This window comes from Danio rerio, chromosome 13, assembly GCF_049306965.1.
Source record: "Danio rerio strain Tuebingen ecotype United States chromosome 13, GRCz12tu, whole genome shotgun sequence".
Classification (NCBI taxonomy): Eukaryota; Metazoa; Chordata; class Actinopteri; order Cypriniformes; family Danionidae; genus Danio; species Danio rerio.
In genome coordinates, this window is record NC_133188.1 from 11105641 (window position 1) to 11132549 (window position 26909).

A 26909-nucleotide genomic window follows, 5' to 3' on the forward strand; every position below is an offset into this window, starting at 1 on the left:
GTGACAAAGTTCCTAGAGAAACGGAATATTAAACAACAAAACAGGGTGTGTGGTTGATTAAATGTAAGAAAGTAGGCATTTCCTTCATAAAGATCGGGAAAAAAGTTTGAAGAGAGTTATTACAACCTAACAGACACCTCCTCCTCACTATGGGTTTATGCAGAAGTACGCGGAAGGAGTTTTAATTTTGCAGTAACCTGGGTCAAGCGCTTCCGGTGAACTGTATGTCATTACAAAATCGACACGTTTAAGCTCTGTTTCTTTAAAAACCAACGATCTTCACTGCCTGATTGATATACGATTATAAGTGGGTCTCAGATTGTTTAAGAAATGTATCGGTATGGGAAGAAACACTATTTATTGATTTCACAAGTCTGCGTGAACTGAAAGTTGCAAAAGTTTTTTTTTTTTTTTTTTTTTGCATTGTTTATTCTATGAGAAACGGAATATTAAATGACCAAACAGGGGGTTTGGCTTTTTTTCTACTGTGGGCTGATTGATTGTATTAAAGTAGGCATTTCAATCATAAAGATCAGAAAGAGTTTGAAGAGAATTATTACAACCTAACAGACACCTCCTCCTTACTACTTCTGTTTGTTGTCATAGCGCTGTCAAAACAGACAGATGGATGGGGTGTGGCTAAGTTAATCATGTCCAATACCTCAGACAGACCTGGTAAATGTCTGGATAGGATACAGCTGTGGATATGCACATCTATATAGCATCATTTCTGTGATACTGTATAACAATAATGAATATTTTTACAGTACTGTTACGGTTGGGTTTAGGGTTGGGGTAGAAATTAATAAAATGCAGTCAATGGGAAATTTAATAAACAATATAGGGTCATTATGACTATGAAGTGCCTTTGATGTCCTATAAGATTGAATCAGTCCTATATGAACATAATGCTAAATAGTGAAATTATGATGTTTTAATATAATTGGTTAAACCTTTACAGACATGTGTCACACCCTCGGCTCGTTCCTGTTCCTCCAATCACTATAGCAAGCTGTCTGAATAAACAAACAAACAAACAAACAATCATGCTGTCTCTCATTCACACATAAACACAAACAGACTGCAGCAAATAAACACACAAGCACGCACGCACACGCACTTGCTTGCTTGGAAGCGATATTGTGAGACCGTCCACTCCTGTTCAAATTACACCAGTTACCGGTTACCCGCGCTCTATTCGGAAATTTATTCCCTTGCTGCATGAAATCTGGTCGGTTCCCGCAACAATGCACAGGTACAGCCGCGGCAATGCAAAACTATATCCAGAAGTATTGCTGTAACAGCCGAGAGAAAAAGAGAGGGAAGGAAAATTCACACCATTGAAATGGGGCCACAGTGTGTGTGTGTGTGTGTGTGTGTGTGTGTGTGTGAGAGAGAGAGAGATAGAGAGAGAGAGAGAGAAATGTTCACTTTCATTCCTTCAATTGCATAGAAGTAGGGGCTTCTGCTGTAAGTGTCAGAGAAAGACTGTCCAGAAAACACACACACACTCTGTGAAATTGTGCAGTTTCTGCGTTTTTAAGTAGTTGGCACCTGGAAAGTTGTAAATCACCTCCCTCAGTACATAATATCCGGTCATGATTATTACTGAACCGATACCGAATTGTCCACGTTTATATCTCGGTGCACTGAAGAAACAATTAATTTTAACACCCCTACTTCTAATCAACTGCACCTGTTCCCTCAATCAAAGGACACTATATATACTCATCTAAGTCTCCCATTCATCGACCGATATTGAAGTCGGATGGATCTCTTCTCCTCTTTTTCTCCATGGATGTCTCCTATGTGCCTTCGGATTCCCAAGCAACTGAATAAGGGAAGTGAATATACTATTACGCTAACATCAGATGTTTACCTTGTGAGCTGCTGATAAGATCGCTTCCAGCCTTTACACCACTCTCCTGCTTCCTCACTGTGATTCTGTGACTTGTTTTGAACAAAACCCATAAAAGATAACCTTCCCTGTTTAGCAGCATGCAGATAGAATTATACGTGTTTTGAAATATGTTTGTCAATTTTTGCCATAGTCTTTTATTAAACAGTCTTAGATTAAATTAAAACGATTTCAAATATTCTTGTCATTAATACGTTGTTTGACAAAGTCATTTTAATACCTTTTATTTTCATAATATTAATCATTTTGCACATGCCATTGAAATACATCAAGGACATGCTGTCATGATGTGGTAAATGCCCCTTTAAGAAACCCTCTTGGCATCCCCATAGACATTTTGCCTTTATTCAGAAGAGGTTAAAAGTATCTACACTCGTTTCCTCAGTGTGTTTGAAACTGAATGTTGTCAAGCTTAACATGTCCACCCTGTCACAGTGAAATATAAATATGTAAAAAAGAAAATCAAAAATATAGCTTTTAAATTGTGTCCAAAGAGCTTAAATGGGGAAACGCATTGTCAGCTGCAGGCACAACCTGTGTTGAATAAACGCTATCTTTAGCCAAAAATTTCCTCCCTCCATCACCAATCCATCCTTGACAGGCAGGACATATGCATTGTTATTCAAACTTTATTCATTTATTTAATATTTTATTGTTAATAAGTTAATGTTTTTGTGTTACAACACTTGTACACACATACTACATCACTAGATCCAATAGACGAGTGGACAAAAAAACCTTTTGGCAATATCGGTCTCAGCCTATATAAAGGACATCCCTTTAAAGTCCATATGATAAAGCTCATTGGCTGTTTGAAATACAAATACAGCCCTAAGTATTTGTACATGTTATGTGAACGTCTGTATCTGTAATCTAATTATTTACCTTATTGTGAAGAACAAAACAGTATTATTAAGGTGTTTAACTTGAGTTGGCTCAAACTTCCCTTCACGCCTCCAATACAATGTACAATGTAAAGATTTACATTCAATAGCAAATTAAGTTCAATTTGAAGGACAATAATTGTTTCTTTCCCATTAATTTGCATATTGATAAATCCTAATTGATAGCAGAAAGGGTGGCATGGTGACTCAGCGGTTTGCATTAGTTAGGGTTGAATTCTTTTAGTTAAATTCTTAAACTTTTACATCCTTTTTTTATATTAACCCTTTAATATTTCTTGTTGTACCTGTTGTTTTTCAAATGTTCCTCCATATTTAGTTCACTAAATAAAGCCTTTGTCCACCCTGTCATGCCAATATCCACCCGGTCATCTTGTTTTCCACCATCATGTTCAACTTTTGTGAAAATAAACTAAATAAACTATGTATGACCTCAGCATATTGTGTGATTTCTTAATTAACCAATAGGGGTCAGTTAATATTGTTTGTTAGTTTGACAAAATATTTTAGATCTTGAGTTTTATTTTGAAAAAAAAAAAAATTATAATAATAATGTAAATGTAAAAAAAAAAAAATGTTTTGTCCATTATTTCATTAATATAAATAGACTTTTCCCATCATTTATAAAGTTGGGTTGGTATTGGGACACATTACTTTTCTGAAAACATGCATTTTATAATCACTCACCAATGAAAATATACGTAAACTACTTTGAATTTTTCCATGATAGGGTTGACAAAATTTGAGGCTTGTTTACTGTTTGCTTGCTGATTATTTGTGAAAAGGGCATGTTTGACCAACACCAACTCAATTCCTAGAGGGCCGCAGCCCTGCACAGTTAAGTTCCAAGCCTGCTCCAACACACTTAAGCTGCGGTCACACTAGAGTATGTGTGTGCGAAATTCTGTCGTACGGTGCAGCGAAAAGGGGCGGGAATAAACAAGCTTATTAGACATTTAAATTTCTGTCCAGAGAGGTCGTGTTTTAATCCTCGACTGGTCTCACGCAGTCAAGTGATGTGATTTACGCATGACCCTGCGTTTCCGGTCTGACGCATTCACGTGCGTATGAATAGAAGTCTATGGGAGGAAAAGCCCGGTGTGACTGTAGCTTTACCTGTAGGTTTCAAACAAGCCTGAAGGACTCAATTAGTTTGATCAGGTGTGTTTAATTAGGGTTGGAACTAAACTGTGCAGGGCTGCGGCCTTCCAGAAATTGAGCTTGACATCCCTGGTCTAAATAATACAACAACTATGTGGTCAAAAATATCAAACCTTTTTTTGAAACTTTTGATGTCTCAAAGGCACGCTAAATAATTCTTGTTAACTTCGGACCACAACACTATCTGATCTAGCACCAACCGACAGACTTAATCTGCAAATTTGACTGAAAACAAACAGGAAATGCATTTTTAGATTTCAAGTTTAGATCATAAGAGCAAAAAATGTTAATGACAAAAACAGATGAATTGTTCACCACTTAACGAGCAATGTGAGCTAACAAACTCAATATGGTTAGTATTGATTTCATGAAAATATGGGTATTGGAGTAAAACCAATGTAATGGTGTAACCGATTACCTAATAAGCAAGTATTTTTGGGCAGCTTCACATATAAAATATACACTCACCAGCCACATTTTTAAGTACACCGGTCCAACTGCTTGTTAAGGCAAATTTCTAATCAGCCAATTACATGGCAGCAACTTAATACATTTAGCCAAGATGATCTGCTGCAGCTTAAACCAATAATGGGGAAGAAAGGTGATTTAAGTTACTTTGAACATGGCATGGCTGTTGATGCCAGATGGGCTGGTCAGAATATTTCAGAAACTGCTGATCTACTGGGATTTTCACGCACAACCATCTCTAGGGTTTACAGAAAATATCCAGTAAGTGGCAGTTCTGTGGGCACAAATGCCTTGTTTATGCCAGAGGTCAGAGGACAATGGCCAACTGGTTCCAACTGATAGAAAGGCAACAGTAACTCAAATTCACATTATGAATGTGCAGCCGACAACAGCGTGATGCCATCATGCCAATATAGTCCAAAATCTCTGAGGAAAATTTCCACTATCTTGTTAAATCTATGATATGCCAGGATTAAGACAGTTCTGAAGGCAAAAGGGCGTCCGACCTGGTACTAGTAAGGTGTACCTAATAAAGTGGCCGATGAGTGCATAGTTTGTTTTTGGTATTAAAACAAAACTAAAATAAAATACAGTAAATATTAGTAGTTAATAGTAAAATAATAGTTTTTACATTCATGACAACTATGTGCATTATTTCATATAAATAAAAAGGCAGAACAGTGACAAATGTAATTTAGCAATTATTAGTATTATTATTATCATCATCATTATTATTAATAAATACAATAATTAAATATACTACATTTGATCTGTATTTATTTTAATAATTGTAAAAAAAAAAAAAAATACTATTTATCTGTAAAGTATGTACTGATAAAATTGACCATTTTGAGGGATGTAAACAATAACAATGGTCCTAATGTATTTCCTGCTTTACATTTTTAATTTCCATAGCATCCGGGAATCCAAAAAGCTCCACATATTGATAAATAATGTTATGATAGCTGTTTTAACGTGAATATATGATTCGACTGCCACTTGTTAGTTATGAAATAGTATGATAACGAGCAGGAAATATTCATGGGCCAATGACATGACCATATAGAAATGGTCTATATTACTAGTTATTTATTAATTCTACTAGCAGTATTGTTCACCATTGTTTATATTATAAATAATTATTTTTCTTATATTTTCAAATTAGTATTATAATTTTTACCAACAGTAAAAGAAAAAAAAATAGCACCAATATCTTTTGTCTCTTTGCTCACAGAACTTTTATTTTGGAAAGAAACCACTGGGAAAGGAGTTTAAGGATACTCCTTTGTTGACAAATAAAAAAAAAAAAAAGTCATCCTTATTGTAAAAACGGTAAGATGTTTAGTGTATGTTGCACATAAGCTACTCCAATACTGATTTGTCACTTTACAGGCAGTGTAAAATAATCACAAATAAATACAAGATGGAACATCAAGTGTGTTGCCTACTCAAAAGTGTTTTTGTCAGAATGATTGAACATGAAGAGCAAGCCAGCGTTTTTTTTTCTCTGTATGTTTGTTTTGCTCAATATTACCTTTCAGGCTCTGAGGCCAATGATTACGGTTATCTGCTAAAAACATATTTGAGCAAAACCAACATTAAACTTGCATGCCCTGCTGGAAAATCCAGCTTAAACCAGCCAGCCGATGGTTTTAGAGGGGTTTTGGCCACTTCCAGGCTGGTTTCCAGCCATTTACAGCCTGGTTTTAGCTGGAAAGGCTGGGAGATGACCAGCTAAAACCAGCTTGACCAGTCTAACCAGGCTGGGAGCCCAGCCAAAACCAGCTATGTCCAGCTTAAACCAGGATGGTCAAGCTGGTTTTAGCTGGTCACTTTTCAGCCTGACCAGCCAAGACCAGGCTGGAAACCAGCCTGGAAGTGGCCAAAACCCCTCTAAAACAAGGCTGGTCGACTAGCTAAAACCAGCCAACCATCGAAGGCTGGTTTAAGCTGGATTTTTCAGCAGGGTGATGAATCCGAAAATCAGTTGTGAATTCATCACAAAGCTAGCATTCTCATGATCAGCTAACCAAAAAAAAAAAAAACCACCACTTTAAAATCTACTCTGCAGTAGGGCTGAACGATTCATCGAAATCCAATCAGAATTGTAATTTGGACTTCGTTAGCTAGCTGCAAACACTGCAGTATGAATGCAATATAACGTATACACATGTATACGCTCTGTTTGAGAGCAAGTGGCTGATTGTCAGTGTCACTCCAATGGAGTGAGCGCACACTTGTTCTCCACAAATCAACATTGACCAAACCATCCAAAATTAGTAATGCTCACAATTACAAACACAAAACAGGTAGAGGTAGAGGGAATCTGTTATACTAGCCACTGACTAGGGTTGCTTTGAAATATTCTGTATATTTTCCAAGCTGGAAACTTTCCGTGGGAATTAAAGGGAATAAACTGGAAATGCAGATTAGTCTACAACCGGAAACATAATCGAATATAAAATAAATCTTGAGGGACAATCTGGGTTAAAACAACCACATTTAATGCAACTTCAGTTCAATTTAATGCACATTCATCAATCAAATGCCTGTGGGAAGGAAAATCCCCCCCATCTACTTCATAGTGAAGCCACATACATTCTAAAGAAACGTCTATATACTTATTCTAAAGAAAAGTGCCAACGCATCTCATTTGCGGATATATTTCACCTCAGAAAGATTTAAAATCCCAATCTCAATTGAATCAAATAGAAAAATGTCCTTGTTAAAACCTCACTAACACAGATTTGTTAAATCTGTTAGCATGCATGTCAGCTTATGACCAAAAATCAAAATGCAAGTACATATACAAAATACAGTGTATGTACACAAACATCTCCCCAATTTTCTAAGTAATTCTCATAAAAGGATGTAAATTCCCATAAACTCCTGGTAAAGTTTCCACAATGGAAAATTTCCAAAATATCCCAGATTTTTCTTTCTAGAAATAAGAATAAGTTTGGCACAGATACATTAAAACTGATCTACTCTTGAACAGACTGACTTGAGTTTCGCATCACATCGCAGCTTATATTGGTAGACGCGCAGTAAAGAAGTCGAGTTTTTGCAGGATGAGATGTCTGCAGACATTGGGATGAATATTCAGACACCCGATAGGTAGGCCCACCCTGAATCTTCGCACGTAGATTTTTAGCATATCATTAATTCTGTTCATTTACTTGCGTAAATGTGTGTAAATCTATATTTATTCAGTTTTTTTTACTTAATTTCAGTAATGTTATTGACTAATGTGAAAATGTTCATCTGTTTTAAGTAAAATGCAGTTTGTAAAGTAATATTTTCTGTCTTTTACTGGATATATTATATGACAAACTTGCTTTATTTACCAAATAAAGTTAATCTAATTGGATTTGCATTTTAAACACGGAAGTTAAAAAGATATTATTTTTTATTTCATATATTAAGGTTTTACTTCTGATACACCCAAAATAATTCCGCTGACTTTTACCAAAATTCTCCGCAGAAATAGCAAAAAAACGTCCACAGATTCTGCAGACATTGTGATAAATATTCAGACACCCGATAGGTAGGCCCACCCGGAATCTCCGCACATAGATTTTTAGCATATCATTAATTCTGTTCATTTACTTGTGTAAATGTGTGTAAATCTATATTTATTCAGTTTTTTTTTACTTAATTTCAGTAATATTATTGACTAATGTGAAAATTTTATATTATAATAATAATATAATTTAATATTTTATATTATTTTTTATTTCATATATTAAGGTTTTAGTTCTGATACACCCAAAATAATTCTGGAGACTTTTACCAAAATTCTCCGCAGAAATAGCAAAAAACGTCCACAGATTCCGTCTGGCCCTACCGACAGGTTATCAGTTTTAGCAATAACTATCAAAAATATGTTAAGCTTCACAAAGTTTTCTCATGAGAAAAAAAATGTACATTGTTTGGTTAATACCATGTTAACAATTTAGTTTTTATAATATACATGTCAGGTCCAAAGTTATTCATATCCTTGGCAAAGTCAGACCTAGTTATTTTCTTTATAGCAAAGTTTCTGACCAAAATTGACACAGGAGTCTCCTAAAGGATATGCATACATACACAAACTGTATTTATACAGTGCCCAGCATAAATGTGTACACCCTTCACAGATCTTTTAACGCAACAATATTTTATTTGAGCATATACATTACATTAGTCAGCACCAGAACCACATCTGGAGCAAATCAAACTAAATAACTTATGATGAATGTCTGAAACGTGTACACCAGAATTAATGTTAGAGAAAAACATTCAATCAAATTATAATAAGAAGAAAAGCAAAAAATGTTTTTTGTTTGCAATACTTTTCAACGTGTTTGAATTTAAATGTCATCTCTTATGCCTAAAGATGTAAGATGAACACTCATTTTGTTTAATAAAACTGTTTAGATGCACTAAAATATCTATATTCACTAAAAGACGAATAAAAATATTCATTTATTCTCACAAAAGGGGTGTACTTAATTATGCTGTGTACTATATATAGTATGTGTACTGTGGAAGTGTGTTATGTTGTCATTCTATGCATTGAGTGTTTGGAAATCATAAAAATAAAAGTATTAACATAGCATCAACCAAACAAGCAAAGCATTAAGATATCTCAAAGCTTCTTTGTATTTAAAGTGTGTGCTGCAAAATTGAACTGAAGCTTGGTTTTACAAAATCAAATCGCATATGACAGCAAAATGTCAATTAGACATTTTCCCCAAATCGTACAGCCCTACTGTGGAGGAAAAAAGAAAAAAAAAACTAAAAGAAGAAAAAGGCAGGTTTGCTGTAAGCTTACATCAGCGTTGTGAAAGTGAGAGAAGACCGGGATATAATACAAACGGGGAGTTGAGAAAAGCAGCATGGCATTGGTGGGCAGTTACAATCCCTTTTAGCCAACATCACCCACAAATCCTTGGTGACTGGGAAACAAGAGTACATAAACAATCTCAGTAATTCACACAACGTGGCACGCTCATCGGTCAGTCGCCACCAACGCAACTCTATTGCTTCACACGTTAAGCCACAAGAACGTCAAACTTGGGAAAATTAAAAAATATATATATGAATTTATATATATATTTATCTCTATATATTCTATATTCTCTGAAACAGCAGGATTAAAAAGCTTTTTGACAACCACTCGGGTGATAACCTGCAAAAACGAAGTCCGAGGTTCTACCTAAAGGTCAGTCAGCGCACATGAGGAGGGAGGGAAGCTGCAAAAAAGCCGACAAGCTTTAATCCTTTCCACGCAGGTAATGTAGTAATGAAGCAATTCATGTTCCACACGCATTTGTCAGTCAAACAGATCCTCCATTAAACCCAGTGATGATCTGTAACCCCAGATCAGGGGCTGCAGTGGTCTTGCAATGCCAAGTTTTTCAATTGTATCCTGGGCTCTGCGTATCCGGCTTTAGCAAACCCAGCAGCCAACTGGAAAAGGCACCACAGCACATACATGAGTCCCGTCCCACAAAACATCCTCCACAGTTTCAAAATGAACACCCACAGCCACCACAAAAAAAGTGAGAAAATTATTTTTTTCCTTTTTTTTTTAATGTACAATGTGTAGTTTTGTTATTTTTGTGTTTTGTTTTTAAAACAGGAACTCCCGTTCATTCCCTCATGTATTAGAAAAAGGTTTTTAATGCTTTTGGTTGTACTGTGTTTCCATTGGGTTGTGACTCTTGAAAGACTGTCCGCTGAATCTCCTGGTTTCACTGGAACAAAAGAAACGACTGATGTCTTGTGTAGAAACGCGGCTCTTTCCTCAGGTGGAATTGACTACCAGGGGTCCTCCAGATCAGCACCGCTCTGAAGAAAGAAAGAAACCACATAGAAAGCACAATCAGCTGGATTAGACATTAAATGAGCAGTGGAGAGACTTCTTTATGCACCTGAAACTAATACCGGATGTTAAAAGCCCAAATGTAACACTGTGATCCTTAAAACAAATTTTTATATACACTAATATTTAAAACCATTATTCTTAAGTGGGCTCTGAAATTGGCAGTAAATACATTTAGAGATCAAAATATTATTCATATTTAAATCAATCACTACAGAGCTGTTTTTAGCAATGGTTTTAATATATAATTAGAGCTGCACGGTATCAGAAAAATCTAACATTGTGATGTTTTGTTAGTCTGCAATAAATAGTGATAAGAATACAATTTCACCAGATGACTTGAATATCTATCTGGAAACATCTTCTTATTTTAGATTGATTGGAATGATTCTGTAGGTGTAAATTCTTGCATATAATCTACTAAAACTAATTAAAACATGTATAAATATAATAAAGAAAACATTAAACAGTGTTTCATCATTTCCTGAGTCTAAAGTGTCAGGTACATTACTTAAAATTAAAATAATTAAAAACATGTATTATTACTAATGGTACAATTCCTTATTCCAAATGCTTTTAAAATGCTCGTACAGTCACAGGCCTCAATCACATACAAATGATGAATTACAGTACAATGTAGACTCAACATTGCATACTCTGTTATGTGACTATTGCCAATGTTCACATTGCTAAAACAATATATTGTGCTGTGCAGTCTTCATTTTAATATTAAAACATAAAATAAATTCCTGAGCACCAAATCAGCATATCCGAATAGTTCTTAAGGATCATGTGATAGTGAAGACTGGAGTAATGGCTAAATACTTTGATTAGTCATGAAGATTTGCTTCATGCCTAAATTGCATTTTAAAATATTCTAAAAATGTAACATTTCATACTGTGATAAATATTGTCCAAAAGGGTTTACAGTGTGCGGAAGGAATAAAACGTCAAACCTTTAATGTAAACTTCAAAAATACTGCTTAGTTACCTATAATAGTTATGAAACAAAAACATTAAGTCGTAATATAGAGCTGAAGACTAGCTACAAGTGACCGTGTCAGCAAAAACATCACACAAAAAGAAACAAACACCACTTGGACTAAGAGTACGCTCATTTAAATTGCCCCATGGTCTCCCACACTCCATTACAGTTGAGCATTGCAGTGATTCCCAAACCCTGAAGCTAGAAATGTCAAGTTAATATTTTTGTTTAGGATTTTATTTGAATGAGAAGAACAACTCTGCTTTAATAATTTCTACCCAGAAAAACAAATAAAGAATAAAGCAATCCAACAGATTCAGAGATTAACCAATTTCACAATTAACCGCACCTTAAATTCATCACAATAGTATATTACATTACAGTGCTGTCTGGAATACTTGATTTCAATTCGTCTGTTGTAACATGTTATTCTGAGATAACAACTGCTGAACAACACAGGCTCATCTGGGAGTTTTAAATGACTTTGACCTTGAGTGAATGCATTCAAATCCACATAATAACACTAATATGTATCTGCCTGTCTGACTGTGGGACTGTCAGCTGTTTTCAATTCTGTAAGCTTTGTGTTTAATTACAGTATTAATTATCTATTGAGGCTCATATTTTGTTGTTGTGTAACAGTGTAATAATAAGAGGGATAAAGTGCATCCAGGATAGTTGTTTTCAGAATAAAGCCTTCAGTCCTAAACTATAGCCCTCCATTTTGGCCGGGCAGATAAGCCTGTCGTGCTATATTTTGCGATAACCTACTAGATGCACTTTATCTCAAACACAAAGGCCCTGGCTGCAATACCATATTTCGATTGCACGGAACAAAATTTGTACAAATTAAAATTAAATGTGGCACCTTAAAGTTCTGCGTTTATAAAAGACACTAAGGGTATTACTAGGGATGCACGTAACTTTTTTAATGCTCAATGTTGCTTTTAGAACAAAATCACTTAATGTATGTCATTAAAGCTTGAAAATATTATTTTTATTTTTAATCCTCATTCTTGTCCATTATCTTTCAAATCACTATGTTTTATGCATTCTTATTGATTTAAAAGACAAAGGTTATGATGAGTACGCACTACTGTGTATGTTCAACAAGTAGGTCAGAATAATTAGGTTTCATTTTCATTTCTTTTTTAACAAATTATTTCAAACAAGTAAACTGATTTCTATGCATGTAAATCACATTGTAATTTTATTTTGAAGCAGGTGCCAAATGGGACATCTCATCTTTTACCCACGTGCAAAGCATCAACATTAAAGACTATTATTACACTGCTCTCTGGAACACTTATTCTGACTGGTTGACACTCTGAAAAAAGTTAGTACACAGTAACAACCCATTAAACCAATGACACTCATCTCATCCGGCTACTACAAATCACTTGACCATAGAATATTTTGTTTAATTTAATACCTGCACACAGTCACATACATCTTTATCTTAACAGCTTTAGACAATCGAAGGTGTTTATAAGGGTAATACTTTGATCAACAGGAAAGATAACCTAGCCTCATAATGAGGTGCTGTTTGACAGTCTTTGCAATGTGCATGTACACATTGTTGGAGAACAACAGTTTACTAACATGATTCCTTTTCAAGAACACATCTAGGTAAGTCATTTTCTAAGACATAAAATTAAACTGCATTCATTGACAGAAACAATGCTGCTTTGTTAATGCAACACGGAAATAAAAAGTTAATTATCTACAGGGCTTAAATGTTTAACAGGTTAAGAGTTACGTAGTACTACTTTGACAATTTGGTCATAGTGCAAACTGCTAAAAAAAAAACTTACCAGCAATTAAACAAAAGGATAATTCCCTGCACTTCTTCTGATACATTTATGAAATCAATACATATGGGAAGTATGAAGTGAGATTCTGCCACAATGTTTTAAAAAAAATCTCCAATCTCTTCAAGAAATATTGGAATTTATTAGTAAGAAACTTACCAAATGAAACAGGTGGGCTGCATTAATCAAAGGGTGAACACATACATCATTAGTTTTGTTAATATCTTAAACTATGTGTGTTCTGGATATGAACACCATCCTTAAATTTGTATGTGCAAAAGGTCACACATTTATTTAAAAATAATGTACTCTGTAAAACCACACAACAAAATGTTCATCAGGCTATGAAAAACATTTGGCATTTAAAAATGAATTATTAACAAAATAAAAATGGGATGGATTGGTTAAAAATTTTGATCACATATGGTCACTGGCTATAAGTGAGAAACACAAGGATCTAGTCTACTCCACACAACAAGCCAACAGAACATAACATAGTGATTAGACCTGAGAATGTCAAAAGTACAAAGTTACTAAAATCTGTGTTATAGATGAATTGGGTAAGCTAAATTGTCCTTAGTGTATGTGTGTGAATGGGTGTGTGAGGATGTTTCCCAGTGATAGGTCACGGCTGGAAGGGCATCCGCTGTGTAAAACATGTGCTGGATAAGTTGGCTGTTCATTCCGCTGTGGCAACCCCAGATTAATAAAAGGACTAAGCCGAAAAGAAAATGATTGAATGAATGTTTGGGTCTCTTTTTTAAAAGGTAGTTTATTATGCTGAAAACAGTAATATCTTGAAACAGTAGTGTACTTTCGATTCTTTTAATTTACTATGTTAATATTTAAATTTTCCCATTGTGCTTTTGTACAAGGTGTTATCTACACTGTAGGTTTCCCTTAGCTCAGAGTTTGTAAAGTTGGGCTGGTTGCAACTAAAAATATGTAAAACTATCACTTCATGTAATTTGCTGTATTGTTGTTGAATCCAGTGAAAATGCTATTTCTTGCGATATGACATGAAATAATTGATATAATGATCAAACTAAAACACATAACTAAACATATCTAAACAAATATATATTTAGGATCTAATTAAATTGAATTCAGTTAAAAAAAAAACTGTAAAACGTGAGTGAAATGTCAATGGATATTCAGATTTGTATTCACTGTATTTATTTTACTGTTGTCATTTTTCTCTCGTGTCTTTACTCCAGACATTAGTATTTATTTCCAGCTCTCTGCTCTGAGGCTCTTGGTACACCTTTGGGCTAGTCTAGCCAATAGCAAATACCAAATGCTTGCCACATAAAATGTAATTAAATTATCTCGCCTCTGCGATATGGATACTGCATATATTATTATTATTATTGCGATAATAAATGTGATATATTGCGCTGCCCTATTATAAAGTCTGAAATCGTCCACTGATAATTTAATTTAATTATTTCACAATAGAAATTAAATGTTTGGAGTGAAACAAACTATGCTGCTTTTTTGTTTGTGCCCTGTTTTTTTTGTTTTAACAAGGCACAAACACGAAGACGGCTGTCAAGGTACACGTTGTGTCAGTACGAAACCATGCATCTCACCTCATTGGGTGAAAATTATTTTAATTAGGGCTACACAATATGACAATATACACTACTTGTTTTAGGAACAACAAATAATAACTTGACTTCCAATTGATAATTTGGTTATAGAAGTGGCTTATATGAAAGTCAAAGGCCTCTAGATAACACTTATTTTACCAAAATAAAATATGGTCATGCCTTAATTTTTAATAATTTAATTAGGACAGTAAGGTCTCACTTTGCTAAGAAAAAAGTCTTTGCACTTAACAGCAAATGCACAGTATAGAATATAAAGTCATGATGCATTGGGAAAATAATTAATATTGTGTATGACTCCCAATGAGCTTGGAGGACTGCATCCATACATCTCTGCGGTGACTCAAATAACTTATTAATAAAGTCATCTGGAATAGCAAGGAAAGCGATCTTGCAGGACTCCCAGAGTTCTTCATTTCAGATTCATTTCATCTCCTCCTCCATCTTACCCCAGACATACTCAATAATGTTCATGTCTGGTGATTGGGCTGGGCAATCCTGAAGCACCTTGACCTTCTTTGCTTTCAGGAACTTTGATGTTCAGGCTGATGTTGCCATCAACTCTGCAGATCTCTTGCACGCCCCCAAACTGAATGTAACCCCAAACAATGATTTTTCCTTCACCAAACTTGACTGGTTTCTGTGAGAATCTTGGCTCCATGCAGGTTCCATTAGGTCATCTTTGACCTTTTGACACTTTTCCAAACGATCAACTAGAAGTCAAGTTATTGATTGTTGCTCTTAAAACCAACTAGGATCAACGACAAGACTTTTGTCAGGTAGTGCTTATCGCATGGACAAAATAAAGTCAACAGTTTCATATTTTCCTTCTATTATCCTTTATTAAGCCATCTTTCTCATGCTCAAACAACAACTTTATACACTAACCAAAGATGAAAGTGTAAAAACTAAGATCCATTTAAATAAAAATAAATGATTATTTATTTAAAAGATTATTTAAAAAGCACATTTAACTTCAGTTTGGCACTGACCAAAGTGATGAACAAAACCACAGCACACATTCTAAAACCGTAACATAACACTAAAAATGAAAAGCCTGGGAAAGCAAAAGAATAAAAATGTCTTAAGTCTGGACTTAAAAATAGAGAGAAAAGCACTCGTAATGTCCGGTGGCATCTGGTTCCACAAATGTGAATCTGCGACTGCAAAGGCTCTATCTCCTTTTAGTTTAAGTCGTGACCGAGGAATTCGCAGTATTATTTTATTTGAAGACCTAAGCGACTAAGGAGTTGAAAGTAAGTTTGTAAGTTCAGAAATATAAAAAGGTGCCAGCCCATTCAGTGCTTTAAAAACAATTTAAAAAAATCTTAAACTGAATTCTAAAATTAACAGGAAGCCAATGAAGGGATGCTAAAACTGGTAAGATAGGAGCATGATTTCTGGTGCCTGATAAAAGTCTAGCTGACGCAAAAAAAAAAGTCTATTAACAATTCAGAAATCCCACGGGCATTAGTATCAACAACTGGAACTTTTGGTATCATGACAAACCTAATGAGGAGAGCCCAAGAGCATCCTGAAAACACACAAAACCTAATCTCCAGGATGTCCAGTAGGGGAGAGGGGAACATTTGGATCAAAACTTCAGCTTTGTCCAACTGGCATCCAGACAAACACTTGAGAATGCATGACACTAATTAAACAAACAAAACCAACAGACATGTTCTCCTAAGGTGTTGGCCCTCACACAAATGATTCTATTAATAGTAACAATAACAAGAGAGATATTCAAACTGCAGGCTTTTCGACATGCATCACACACTTTCACCAGATCACACGTTGAGCAGTGACATCATCATCATGAGACGTGGCTGAACATTTGATAATGGTATCTACTTATATGCGATTATATTCATTGAGTTATCAAAAACTGATGTTTTTGGAGTGCCGAGGAGTGTTTGTGATGAGGTGATCTCAACCGCTGTGCTTTGGGGCAGGGGATGATTGGAATGAGCTCATTACAGCTGTGATTTGAGCAGGATGCTTTACTCTCAGCAGAAAATAAATGAGAGAAGCTGCCAGGTGGCATGGGATGGAGAGAGCAAACACAATGTCAGAAAATAACACTTGCTTGATAAATGCTAATACCAGGTATAAACAGGTCCATTAAGTGAGGTGGCAAACGCAAGGCAACGTCTCATGATGAGATGAACCCAACAGGTCAAGGGGAAGGTTCAATTTCTACATTTTTATGAAAAGACCAGGGTCTAAATGCACATTCTTCTAGGAAGTTCTAGACAATTAAAAGGCTCTTTTCATACTTACACCATCCTCCTCTCTTTGGGGGTTCAATCGGTTGTACACTGTCTCAATAACACTGTGTCTGTGAAGAGAATAAAATAAAAACTTTTTTCATTTACATGAAGTAGTTTTTAGATCAAGATTCAAAGTCAAGCTAGAATCTGTGAACTTGTTAGCATTACAGATCACTAAAACCTCACGAATGAAACAAGGACCTAGCATTTGGCCAGTGACCTGAGAAACTGTACCAGCTATTTACCATGAAACTGCCTCATTTTAATATAAAAAAGATCAATGTTATGCATATTAAATAATCCATTTTCAAATTAGCCAGTGTACTAATGAAATTATATTGTGTTCTCTGAGAGATTTTTAATTTGCCTTTTGGTGTTAGTGTCAATTTTATGCCCAGCATGTAACCCAGGGGTCTCAAACTGCCGGCCCATGGGCCATTTATGGCCAGCCCTACTCCTCCCACCGGCCCGCAACTGAAGTCAAAAATATAACGAGATTCGGCCTGCTAAAAAAAAACTGTTGACCCACTATCATTATTGTGCAGTCGCATGTAGCCGTTTGTGCTTTTGATCCACCACCTAGTCAACATTTAAAGTACTGCATTCGTATTAGTTTTACTTTCATTTTCTCTCAGTGTACAGTTGAAAGTAACACACATGCGTTTTAATTCTGTGGCTAAAGTTCTCTATTCTTATTAAGGCCGCTTGATCATTATCAGTTTTATACCACTTGAATTTTGTTGTGCAAACACTTCTATATGGCTTACACATTATGCTGGGGGTGTAACAAATATAATAATTTTGCTATTATTCAATTTAAATGATCTTCTTTAATAGATTTTCCTGATAGATATGCCATGGTTACCACTACATTCATTCTTCCATGGCGGGGCCGGGGGGCCACGACAAAATTCATCCCGCCACGGCTACATTACAGCTTCTCATTCAAAACATTAAATTTTTTTAATAGCAGGTAATAATCGCACCAAAATGTATTAAAAGATGAGTAAATTGTAACAGCATGAACTTCTCTGACTGACAAGTGCATGAGGCCAGCAAACACGACTTATTGCCGTTTCACTTTACTTCAGGCTACATTAATATCGCTCTGTAGGTCTATTAGAGACATTCATAAATATTCCTAGCAAATCTAATAAATGTTGGAGACATACTCATTACATAAATGCACTAAATGGCACTCAGCAGCTTTTATTTGAGAGCGCACAAGAAGATCTTCGCGCTTTTGAAGCGGCTTATATTATTACATAAATGCAATCTTGACTTCTAATACTGCCCTCACAACATTTGTCATTGAAATAACGCCACAGGTAGTTGGTAGATCTGTGTTAAAAAAAAAAACAGCGGGAAAAAATCCTTGAGGAAACACTGCATGCTGATTGGGGTTTGCATAAAAACTATGTACATTAATAAAATTGTACTGCTGGTTGAATTTAACATGTTAAAGTAAATGTGAATATGTACATGTTTTTCCCCTCTTTGTTGTAATTTTACCGAATAATAATAATTATTATGCCTATTATTTGTAGTATTTTCATAGCAATTTAAACTACCCCTTCAAGATGTACAACAAGAAACAAAAAGCTAGTTTTGACTGCATATACTCTGTGGAAGAACGCTCGGACATACAATAACCGCAGATATATTTCTGCAGCTGATGTGTGACATGATAAAGGTGCTTATTTTCAACATCACTGATGACAGGTAATGCTTTAAATATATCATGTCTGCTGTCCTAAGTTGCATCAATTACGTCAGGTTCCACTTTTTTTCTTGAGCTTAAACTGCTAAAACGGCCCCCCTATGAATTGTCAGTCATTGAAATAGCCCGCCGCCAATTTGATATTGAGACCCCTGATGTAACCCTTTACATTTGTGATTTTGACTATGATTTTTACTTACTTGCTGGCAAGGCCGCCCCCTGGTGGAAGGTTAGGGATGTTTTCTTGGGACAAGCTGCTCATGACATGTGCCAGTTCAGGCACACCGTCTTCCCCTGCCTTCTCTATGAGTTCTGAGAAAGAAATAACAAACCACAGGTTAACCTTATTAAATATTTAAGAAACTAATTCACAATTAACCGAATACCATGCAGTAGGGTTTTCTGTATATGAGACCTCCTGTGCACGTGTACTAAGAAAGAAGCAATGCACTACTAAAGCACTGGTGTTAAATTGTATTCTATTTTTTTAAAAGAGAAATGCAAAGTAAAGACATAAAGAAAGAAACTTAGAGACCCTCAGAGACAAAAGTGAGACTCTAGAAGGAAAGTCTGTGGCCCAGTTGGGCTGCACTGGGCCGCTCTGGGCCTGTTGCCAGTTAGATGTTCAGCCAGAACATTCCTCAACAGAGCAGCAGTGCTGATGACTCCCTCAGGCTCTCACAGCACCCAGCCAAACATTACAACAACGTTACCCCAACCTTTGCACAAAGCTCAAGGCCAAGAGTTTACATAACCCCCAAATCCACACAAAACTAACAACCACTTGCCAGAATATGTTCAATGTCCAATAGAGAAAGGACAGGCCAGTGGAGAAAAAAAGAAACAGTGTCAGGCAATCGAGACATTCAACTAAGAAAAAGAATAAACAGGTTGGCAAAAGCATAGAAGTAGGTTTATTTATTACTCTGGGCTTGTATATGATGGCCTAAAAATAAATCAAGAAATGGAAATCTGCCTGGCGTTCTCTAAGGCTCAGGTATAGTTGTACATGCATTCTAAAGCAGGGGTGTCAAACTCACCAAAACTTACTTTCACACCAGTTAAACAAACCTGATCAAAACTGTGTTCTTTAGGCAATTTCAAAACCAGCAGGTCAAGTGTGTTGAAGCAGGGTTAGAACTAAATATTGCAAGGCTGCAGCTCTCCAGAAACTGAGTTCGACACTAATGTTCTAAAGTGTCCATGTGATTATTTTGGGACATGTTTTATGAAAGCACACCAAATCAAAGCATTTGTACTTTAAACTACAACACAAAAATTAGTTGCCATCCACATTCTTGTAGGCTTCCTGCTTTACCGCTCAAATGGTCGTAAGAAATGCATTATGAATTGAATTTTAGGGGCCGTGCACATAATCGCACTTGAAATCTCAGTGTTCACTATTTCAAAAGGAAACAAGAAGAAACTGTGCAAGTGGTGTGCAGTGGTGGCAGGAGTACTGAAATATCATACTCAAGCAAAAAAACATTACTTGCCTCAACATGTAGTGCCAGTAAAAGTATCTGTTGTAAATATTACTCAAAGTTTGAGAAGAACCTATGAGTATGACTAGACCTTTCAAAAGTATTCAAAAGTAGTAAATAGTGAGTTTTACGCGGTAAAAAGCTGATGCATTTACATGTAATTTTTGGATGTTTGCAAACATCCGACGTCAACCCAATTTTCAGTTCCAATCAAAATGCAGCATTGGGGTATGACGTTGGGGTAGAACGTCAATCTGACGTCATGCCTGCTGGGTGTTTAACCACCCTTTTCACACGGGGCTTCAGCGTCAACGCTTGTTGACAGATGGCATGTCTGAAGTTAGAGCTGACGCGATCATCATAGCAGCGTTGGCCAATAAAATTATTCAGCAATAGGCCAATATCTGAGCTGGTATATTTTCATACAGCAATCTGATCGGCTGATGTTTCCGTCGCAGCTTGAAAAGAGAAAAAACACCTCTGAAGCGGCACCGACGGATCCACAATGCAGTTCGGCAACGCCTGACGTCATCCATTCAAAGTGAATGGGAAGTGTTGAAGCTGACGCCTCGTGGGAATGGGGCGTAAGGCCATTTCGATCATCATAGAGTAATCACCCGTCACTTTTACATCAGTGACATGAATCTAAACAGGCTCTGGGTCAATGCGTGCAAAAATTTTGGACATCTTCTTGGACACTTTTAATGCTTCCAAACAGTTTGCTGCAATTATAAATCGGCCATGTCTTGATGTAGTAGGCTTTGGCGGCATTACGGTAATATGGTATACGGCGCGATCTAAAAATAGCAACGTGTCAGTTTCAATACCGTTATATGGTCATAAAAAACAATGCACTAATAGGAGACAAGTATTAAATATTATATATAGTTTATTTAATATTTATATATTTAATACCTTAAAATGCGTATCCGAGATTGTCATCAAAGGACAGTGTGGAGGATAGAGAGAAAGGTGAGGTAAGATGGCGAGATGCGCACCAAGTGACCTGTTCTCGAAAAAGAACCCAAACTCTGCAGTTTGAAAGTATTTCCGGTTTCGACCGAAGGAGAAGCGAGACGTGGTAAATACGAACTAGAGGTCTGCATTCCAGCAGCCGTACCGCAGGAGCCGCGGAACCCGACCCGATTTCTTGCGGTGCAGGAATAAATTTCCGAATAAAGCGTGGGATACACGACATGTCTTATTAATGCCTATCCTAGTTTTACTTAATATTATTTTGATAACTAATTATGAAATTGAATAATTCCTTCCTGGACTTATCCAACTAAAACTAATAAACGAAAGAATTAACTTAAATGAATTCATGGTATTTAAGTCAAATCGAATAGATTCTAAAATGATTTTTTAATTCCAAGTCATGATGTAGCTTAAAGAGAACAATTCTGTCTGCGATTTTGTCATCATATCTTAGTTTTTAACCTAACAGACACAGGCAGAGTGTTTGTGGGGTGAAGGATTTGTCATGGAATGTGCTTGGGAGTGAAGCGCAGAGGAGCTTGATTTTTGCATAATGATACTCCGCACCAATCTGAGGCGTTTAGTTTATAGAAGAAAAATGTTCATATTTTTTCATATGGTAAAATATCAAAATGTATGTTCTGAAAGTAGTAGGAATGATGGGAGCGTTGGTCATTAAAGACAGAAAGAACTTTCTCTTTTGAGTGAACTACTGTCACGGATTATTTTAGTATGGTTGACACCCCCTCACCGGCGGTTTTTGGTGACCTACCACCTCAATAGTACAAAATTGGCACCGTCACAGCCCTAGTCCTAGGAGTGCAGCTGATGGTTGCTTAGCAATGGCAGATGCCACGGGAGGTCAAGCTCCTGAGTGTGCTTAAACTTGACAGAGGAAGCGGCACACCTCGCATTTTCCACATGGCTTTATGTATGATATATCCTTGGTTTCAAAGTCAAATAAGGGATTGGCATGCTCAGCGACACGTATAAATGCTTTCTAATGATGGTGTGAAGACCGTTATTATTTGTTCAGCCAATGACGTCTTATCTTTCTTACCTTCCACACGTGACTCAAGATACTTGTCCAACTCTGCATCTCTCTTTACTGCATCCTCTGACACCTGGGGTGCATTTGGCAAACAAACTAATACAATACTCATATTATCTCGACTTCCCTGAAAAAAATAGAAAGAACAAAAAAATATCAAAATCTCATTGGGAATAGAGTTATTAAGTCACACACAATAGTGAACACTAGGGACCATACCTTGTGTAGACTGGTATCCACCACTTCATTGCACACTCTCTCCAAGTCGTCCGTCACCTCCAGCCTCGATCGCACAAAAGCACACAGATCCTCGTTCGTCATCACATCCCAGATACCGTCACACGCCAGCACAACAAACTCATCCTCCGCATCTGACCGAGCAATCTCAAATACTTCAGGCTCTGGTGACACGAGCTGCTCCGTAGGGCCCTTGCCCTCTACACACTTGTAGTCATAGTCCCCCAGTGCTCGGGATACAGCCAGTGATCCGTTAACCCTCTGGATCATCACAGAGCCGCCTGCATTCTGTATACGCTCCTTCTCCCGAGGGTCACAGGGCTTATGGTCCATGGTGGAGAAGCAGACATGACCGCTACGGCAGAGAAGGGCCCGGGAGTCCCCGCAGTTAATGAAGTACAGATGCTCAGGAGACAGCAGCACAGCTACTGCAGTTGAGCCGCTTCTGTCCATGCCATTCCGCAGGTCCGTGAAGCTGCGCATGTGTTCATCAATTCTCAGGAAGCCGGCGCGGATGCCTCTTTTCACTGCCTCTATGGCTGGCGTCTCAGGTGCTGGAGCTCCGGCCTTACGCAGTTCATCTGCCGATCCTGCGGCGACGATGTGTTCCAATAAGTGTTTGGAGCAGTAGTTAGCGACACGTGAGCCAGCATGACCGTCATAGACGCCAAAGAAAGACCAGTCATCCAGACCATGTGGTAGGCCTACAGCAGCGGTGTGTGCATCTTCCATCTCCACCCTCCATCCCTGCATGCTGCTGAGGCCAAACCGCAGGCCGTTCCCCTCTCCGTGAGCATTGTGCTTTTCAGTTTTGGGCTTATCCAAAAACGCCCCCATGGCTCAGGCCACCGTCTGCAAAGATAGAGAAACAACCACTGAGTGACAGTATGAAAAAGACAAGTGGGTTGAAAAACAAAAACAGCCCTAAAACATAATCTGCTTCATTTAAAAGCTATAAATATATGACAGTGGTAGCTTAAATGAGTAAGCTAACATTCGAGCAAGCATCCCGTTATGTAGCATCGGTGTAGCTCCATACCAGCTGCTTCAGGCATGAAGATTTAAGAAAAGAAAAAAAAAATAGGGGGGGAGAGATTGGGGCTGGCAGCACATACAGTCCAAAAACTCTCACTGAGGAGTGAATACAAATGTGGATGGTTTAGTCTTAGTGCTCAATAGACGGATTTCTATTAACAACAAACTTTGAGTGAAATAAACATGTAGAGATTCTTGGCCCTAAAGCCAGGGAGGAGGCGTAGCATCTGAAAATCAACAAACTGCAGCCCAGATAATCTAACTGCTTCTACGGGGCTCCTTAACTGCTATTGCAACATATTTTGCACTGCTATTGGAGAATTAGCCACTGGAAACTATATATTACACTGCTCTATGAGAAGAACATTTGTGCTGCTTCATTGCTGAAATAAATGAAAAAAGCAGATTGATTGGATTTTTGTGCTTTGAGTCACATTTTGTACCAGTTTTATGCTTTTTATAATAATTAATCTACATTGTGTTCATTTGCCAGAACCACAGACTAAAATTTTTGCTTCACAAGACATGTACGGATCGGAGTAAAGTTAATGCTTTTGTTTTGACTTGCATGAATGTGTAATCAAGTACAATGGTTTCAACTAAAACACAGTTTTTTAAAAGTCACTGACACCATGGAGTAGGACTGGGTGATTAATTGAAAAGTAATTAAAATCGACATTAGGAAACTTTAATGGATTAAATTTTTTCAGGTCTATTTTTTTTTTTTTCGATTACTTACATCGTGTGGAGTGTTACGTGTTTTATGATGTTAAAGTGGGATGCTGTAATATTTAAGTGAGACAGGTGTAATGTGTGCGACAGATCAATAATGAGGCAAGGTTCAGTTACTCTTATTTAAAGCTTTTACTCAATAATTGAATTGAAACATGTAACAATAATAAGTGGGGGAGAGAAAAAAAAACAAACATTTATAATTATTATCTTTAAACAAGAACAACGAGTGTAAGCCAAATCAAAGAAATTAACAAAACAAAACAATCCTTAAATCTAATGTCTAAACTAGGCGTCAAAAAGAAACAAAAATAAAAACCGAGATCTTCCGTGTGTTCGACACCCGAACTAAACTAATCAAACTACAAAACTCAAAAATACACGGGTGGCAAAACACTCAAACTAATCTAACAAAACATCAATCTAAACTAAAACAAAACAAACCGGATAAGTCCGTTAAATCTTAGTTTAGAATCACACAACCATCATCATATGTTACTTAAAGCCAACAAAGTTCAACAAGCAACTCGAATTATCACAATAACTGAGAGATCACAAAATAGACGAAGCATTTGCACAAACAAATTGCGTGGAGCACAAAGGGTACGCCGAGGCAGGGCGCACACCACACACTGGACTGACAGGGCTTTAAATACTTGCGGCTCGTCCTGGGATTGGTGGAACCGGAGAGCGTCATAATGATGATGGACAGAATAATAAACCAATAAGAAACCTAGGGTTGAGCAAACGGAGAGGAGGGTGAAAAAAAAAACAGAAAGAAAACATAAACCAAAACAGGAGTCATATGACCCAGCTCTGTTTATACTTCTGTGTCGAGTACACGCGTATGACCGGCGCAGCTTCGTGTGGTCGCATACCACTCGCCATGGCTGACACCGACGCTGACACACACCTCTCAAAAACAGGCTCGCTTGACATCGCAGCTGAAGTAAGAGGAGGGCTCAAAAAAGAGATCTGAAGTCAGACACCTAAATCTCTGTGTTTTGCTGTCTGTAAAAGTTACCAATGTCGGAGATCGATTCCGCATTTATTTTGTGCGCATGAATGACCACATGAAAAAATACTAAAGCAATTTATAGTAAATATTAAAGTGTTTTTGAATTTTTTTTCTATATTAGGTTATAAAGTCATTATTGGTCTTAGGCAGTGTTTTAATTTCAGTTGTTCAACGTTGATGTTCAATAAATAATCATATATAGTACATAGAGTGTGTTTCCTTTAATTATTTTAAAACCACTAATAATTTTCAAGAATGCACCATTCATTAAAAATCTCTCGCTTATCATCGGTGCCAGTGGTGTAGTGGTTAGTGCGTCGACACATGCACTCCGGTGCTCGCGGCGACCCGGGTTCGATACCACCTCGCGGTCCTATGCCGATCCTTCCCCTCTCTGCTCCCCATGCTTTCCTGTCAATTCTCTCTACTGTCCTGTCAAAAATAAAAGGTCAAAAACCCAGAAAAAATAATGATAAAAATATATAAAAATCTCTCGCTTATGTGCGAGCATATTTACTGTACAAAACTTGTCTGTGAATTATAAAAAAAAAGTAATAAAAAATAATTAATCATCAATCATTAATCATAAACAAGTTAAAATGTTAAATTAATTGAAATGATGATTTTAGGCAAAATCGCCGAGCCCTAGAGAGTATAGCAACAAAAAAAAAGAGTAACAGCAAATTTTTATATTTTGTTGAACCATCCATTTAAAATAATGTAATGTGTATTCATATAGCGCATTTATTGTGTATGGCCACACACCCAAAGCGCTTCACAATCATGAGAGGGGTCTCTCCACACCACCACCAGTGTGCAGCATTCACTTGGATGATATGCGACGGCTGTCACAGGACAACGGCGCCAGTGCGCTCACCACACACCAGCTATTGGTGGATTGGAGAGACAGTGATAGAGCCAATACGTTGAAAAGGGATAATTGGGAGGCCATGATCATAAGGGCCGATAGAGGGACTTTGGCTTGGACACCGGGGTTACACCCCTGCTCTTTCACGAGAAGTGCCATGGGATTTTTAATGACCACAGAGAGTCAGGACCTCGGTTTCGGTCTCTAACCCGAAAGACGGCGCCCACTGAGAATGTAGTGTCCCCTTCACTTTTACTGGGGCATAAGGACTCACACAGACCACAGGTTGAGCGCCCGCTGCTGGCCTCACTAACACCACTTCCAACAGCAACCTAGTGTTCCCTAGTGGTCTCCCATCCAGGTACTGACCAGGCTCAGCCCTGCTTAGCTTCAGTAAGTAACAGGTCTTGGGCTGTAGGGTGATATGGCTGTGGTAACCAGAATTATTCTGTGTATTTTGAAGGACTATTGATAATTACCACAGGGTAGATACTGGCACAAGCTCACCTGCAAGCAAATCTAAATTGTCTAACCTCAAAGACAGGAATTACATTTAAAATCTAGAGAAACTATAAATACAATTCATAATATTTAGTTGCTAACATTAAAACCTTACCTTTTACTTCAACACAAATAATATAAATCTATCACACAAGTGAAGCATTTGGGATCCTTTTTCTGTGATGTCACTGTTCTGTGATAGTCTAAATTCATTCATCACATCAGTAGCGTAAATGCAACTCAAGCAATAGTACGGATTAAGCCCAGCAGAAAGACAGGATTTGCTCT

At 37.0% G+C, this 26909-nt stretch overlaps 1 protein-coding gene across 6 annotated transcripts in view; it reads right to left on the minus strand.

The window, feature by feature from the left end:
* Positions 1 to 10007: 10007 nt before the first annotated feature.
* The window catches only part of ppm1ba (protein phosphatase, Mg2+/Mn2+ dependent, 1Ba), a 47481-nt gene continuing 30579 nt past the window's right edge, over positions 10008 to 26909 (minus strand). For 3 of the 6 annotated variants that reach the window (XM_068224919.2, XM_073919305.1, XM_073919303.1), the window contains 6 exons: positions 22450 to 23319; positions 22240 to 22357; positions 18918 to 19029; positions 17008 to 17065; positions 13274 to 13290; positions 10043 to 10284 (listed from right to left, as the gene is read on the minus strand). In XM_068224919.2, coding sequence (XP_068081020.1) covers position 10284; positions 13274 to 13290; positions 17008 to 17065; positions 18918 to 19029; positions 22240 to 22357; positions 22450 to 23304 — 1161 coding nt within the window. In that variant the 5' untranslated portion in view covers positions 23305 to 23319 and the 3' untranslated portion in view covers positions 10043 to 10283. Of the gene's footprint in view, positions 10285 to 13273; positions 13291 to 17007; positions 17066 to 18917; positions 19030 to 22239; positions 22358 to 22449; positions 23320 to 26909 lie in introns of all 6 variants that reach the window. The other 3 variants (XM_068224917.2, XM_068224916.2, NM_131398.2) reach the window with 2 other exon arrangements.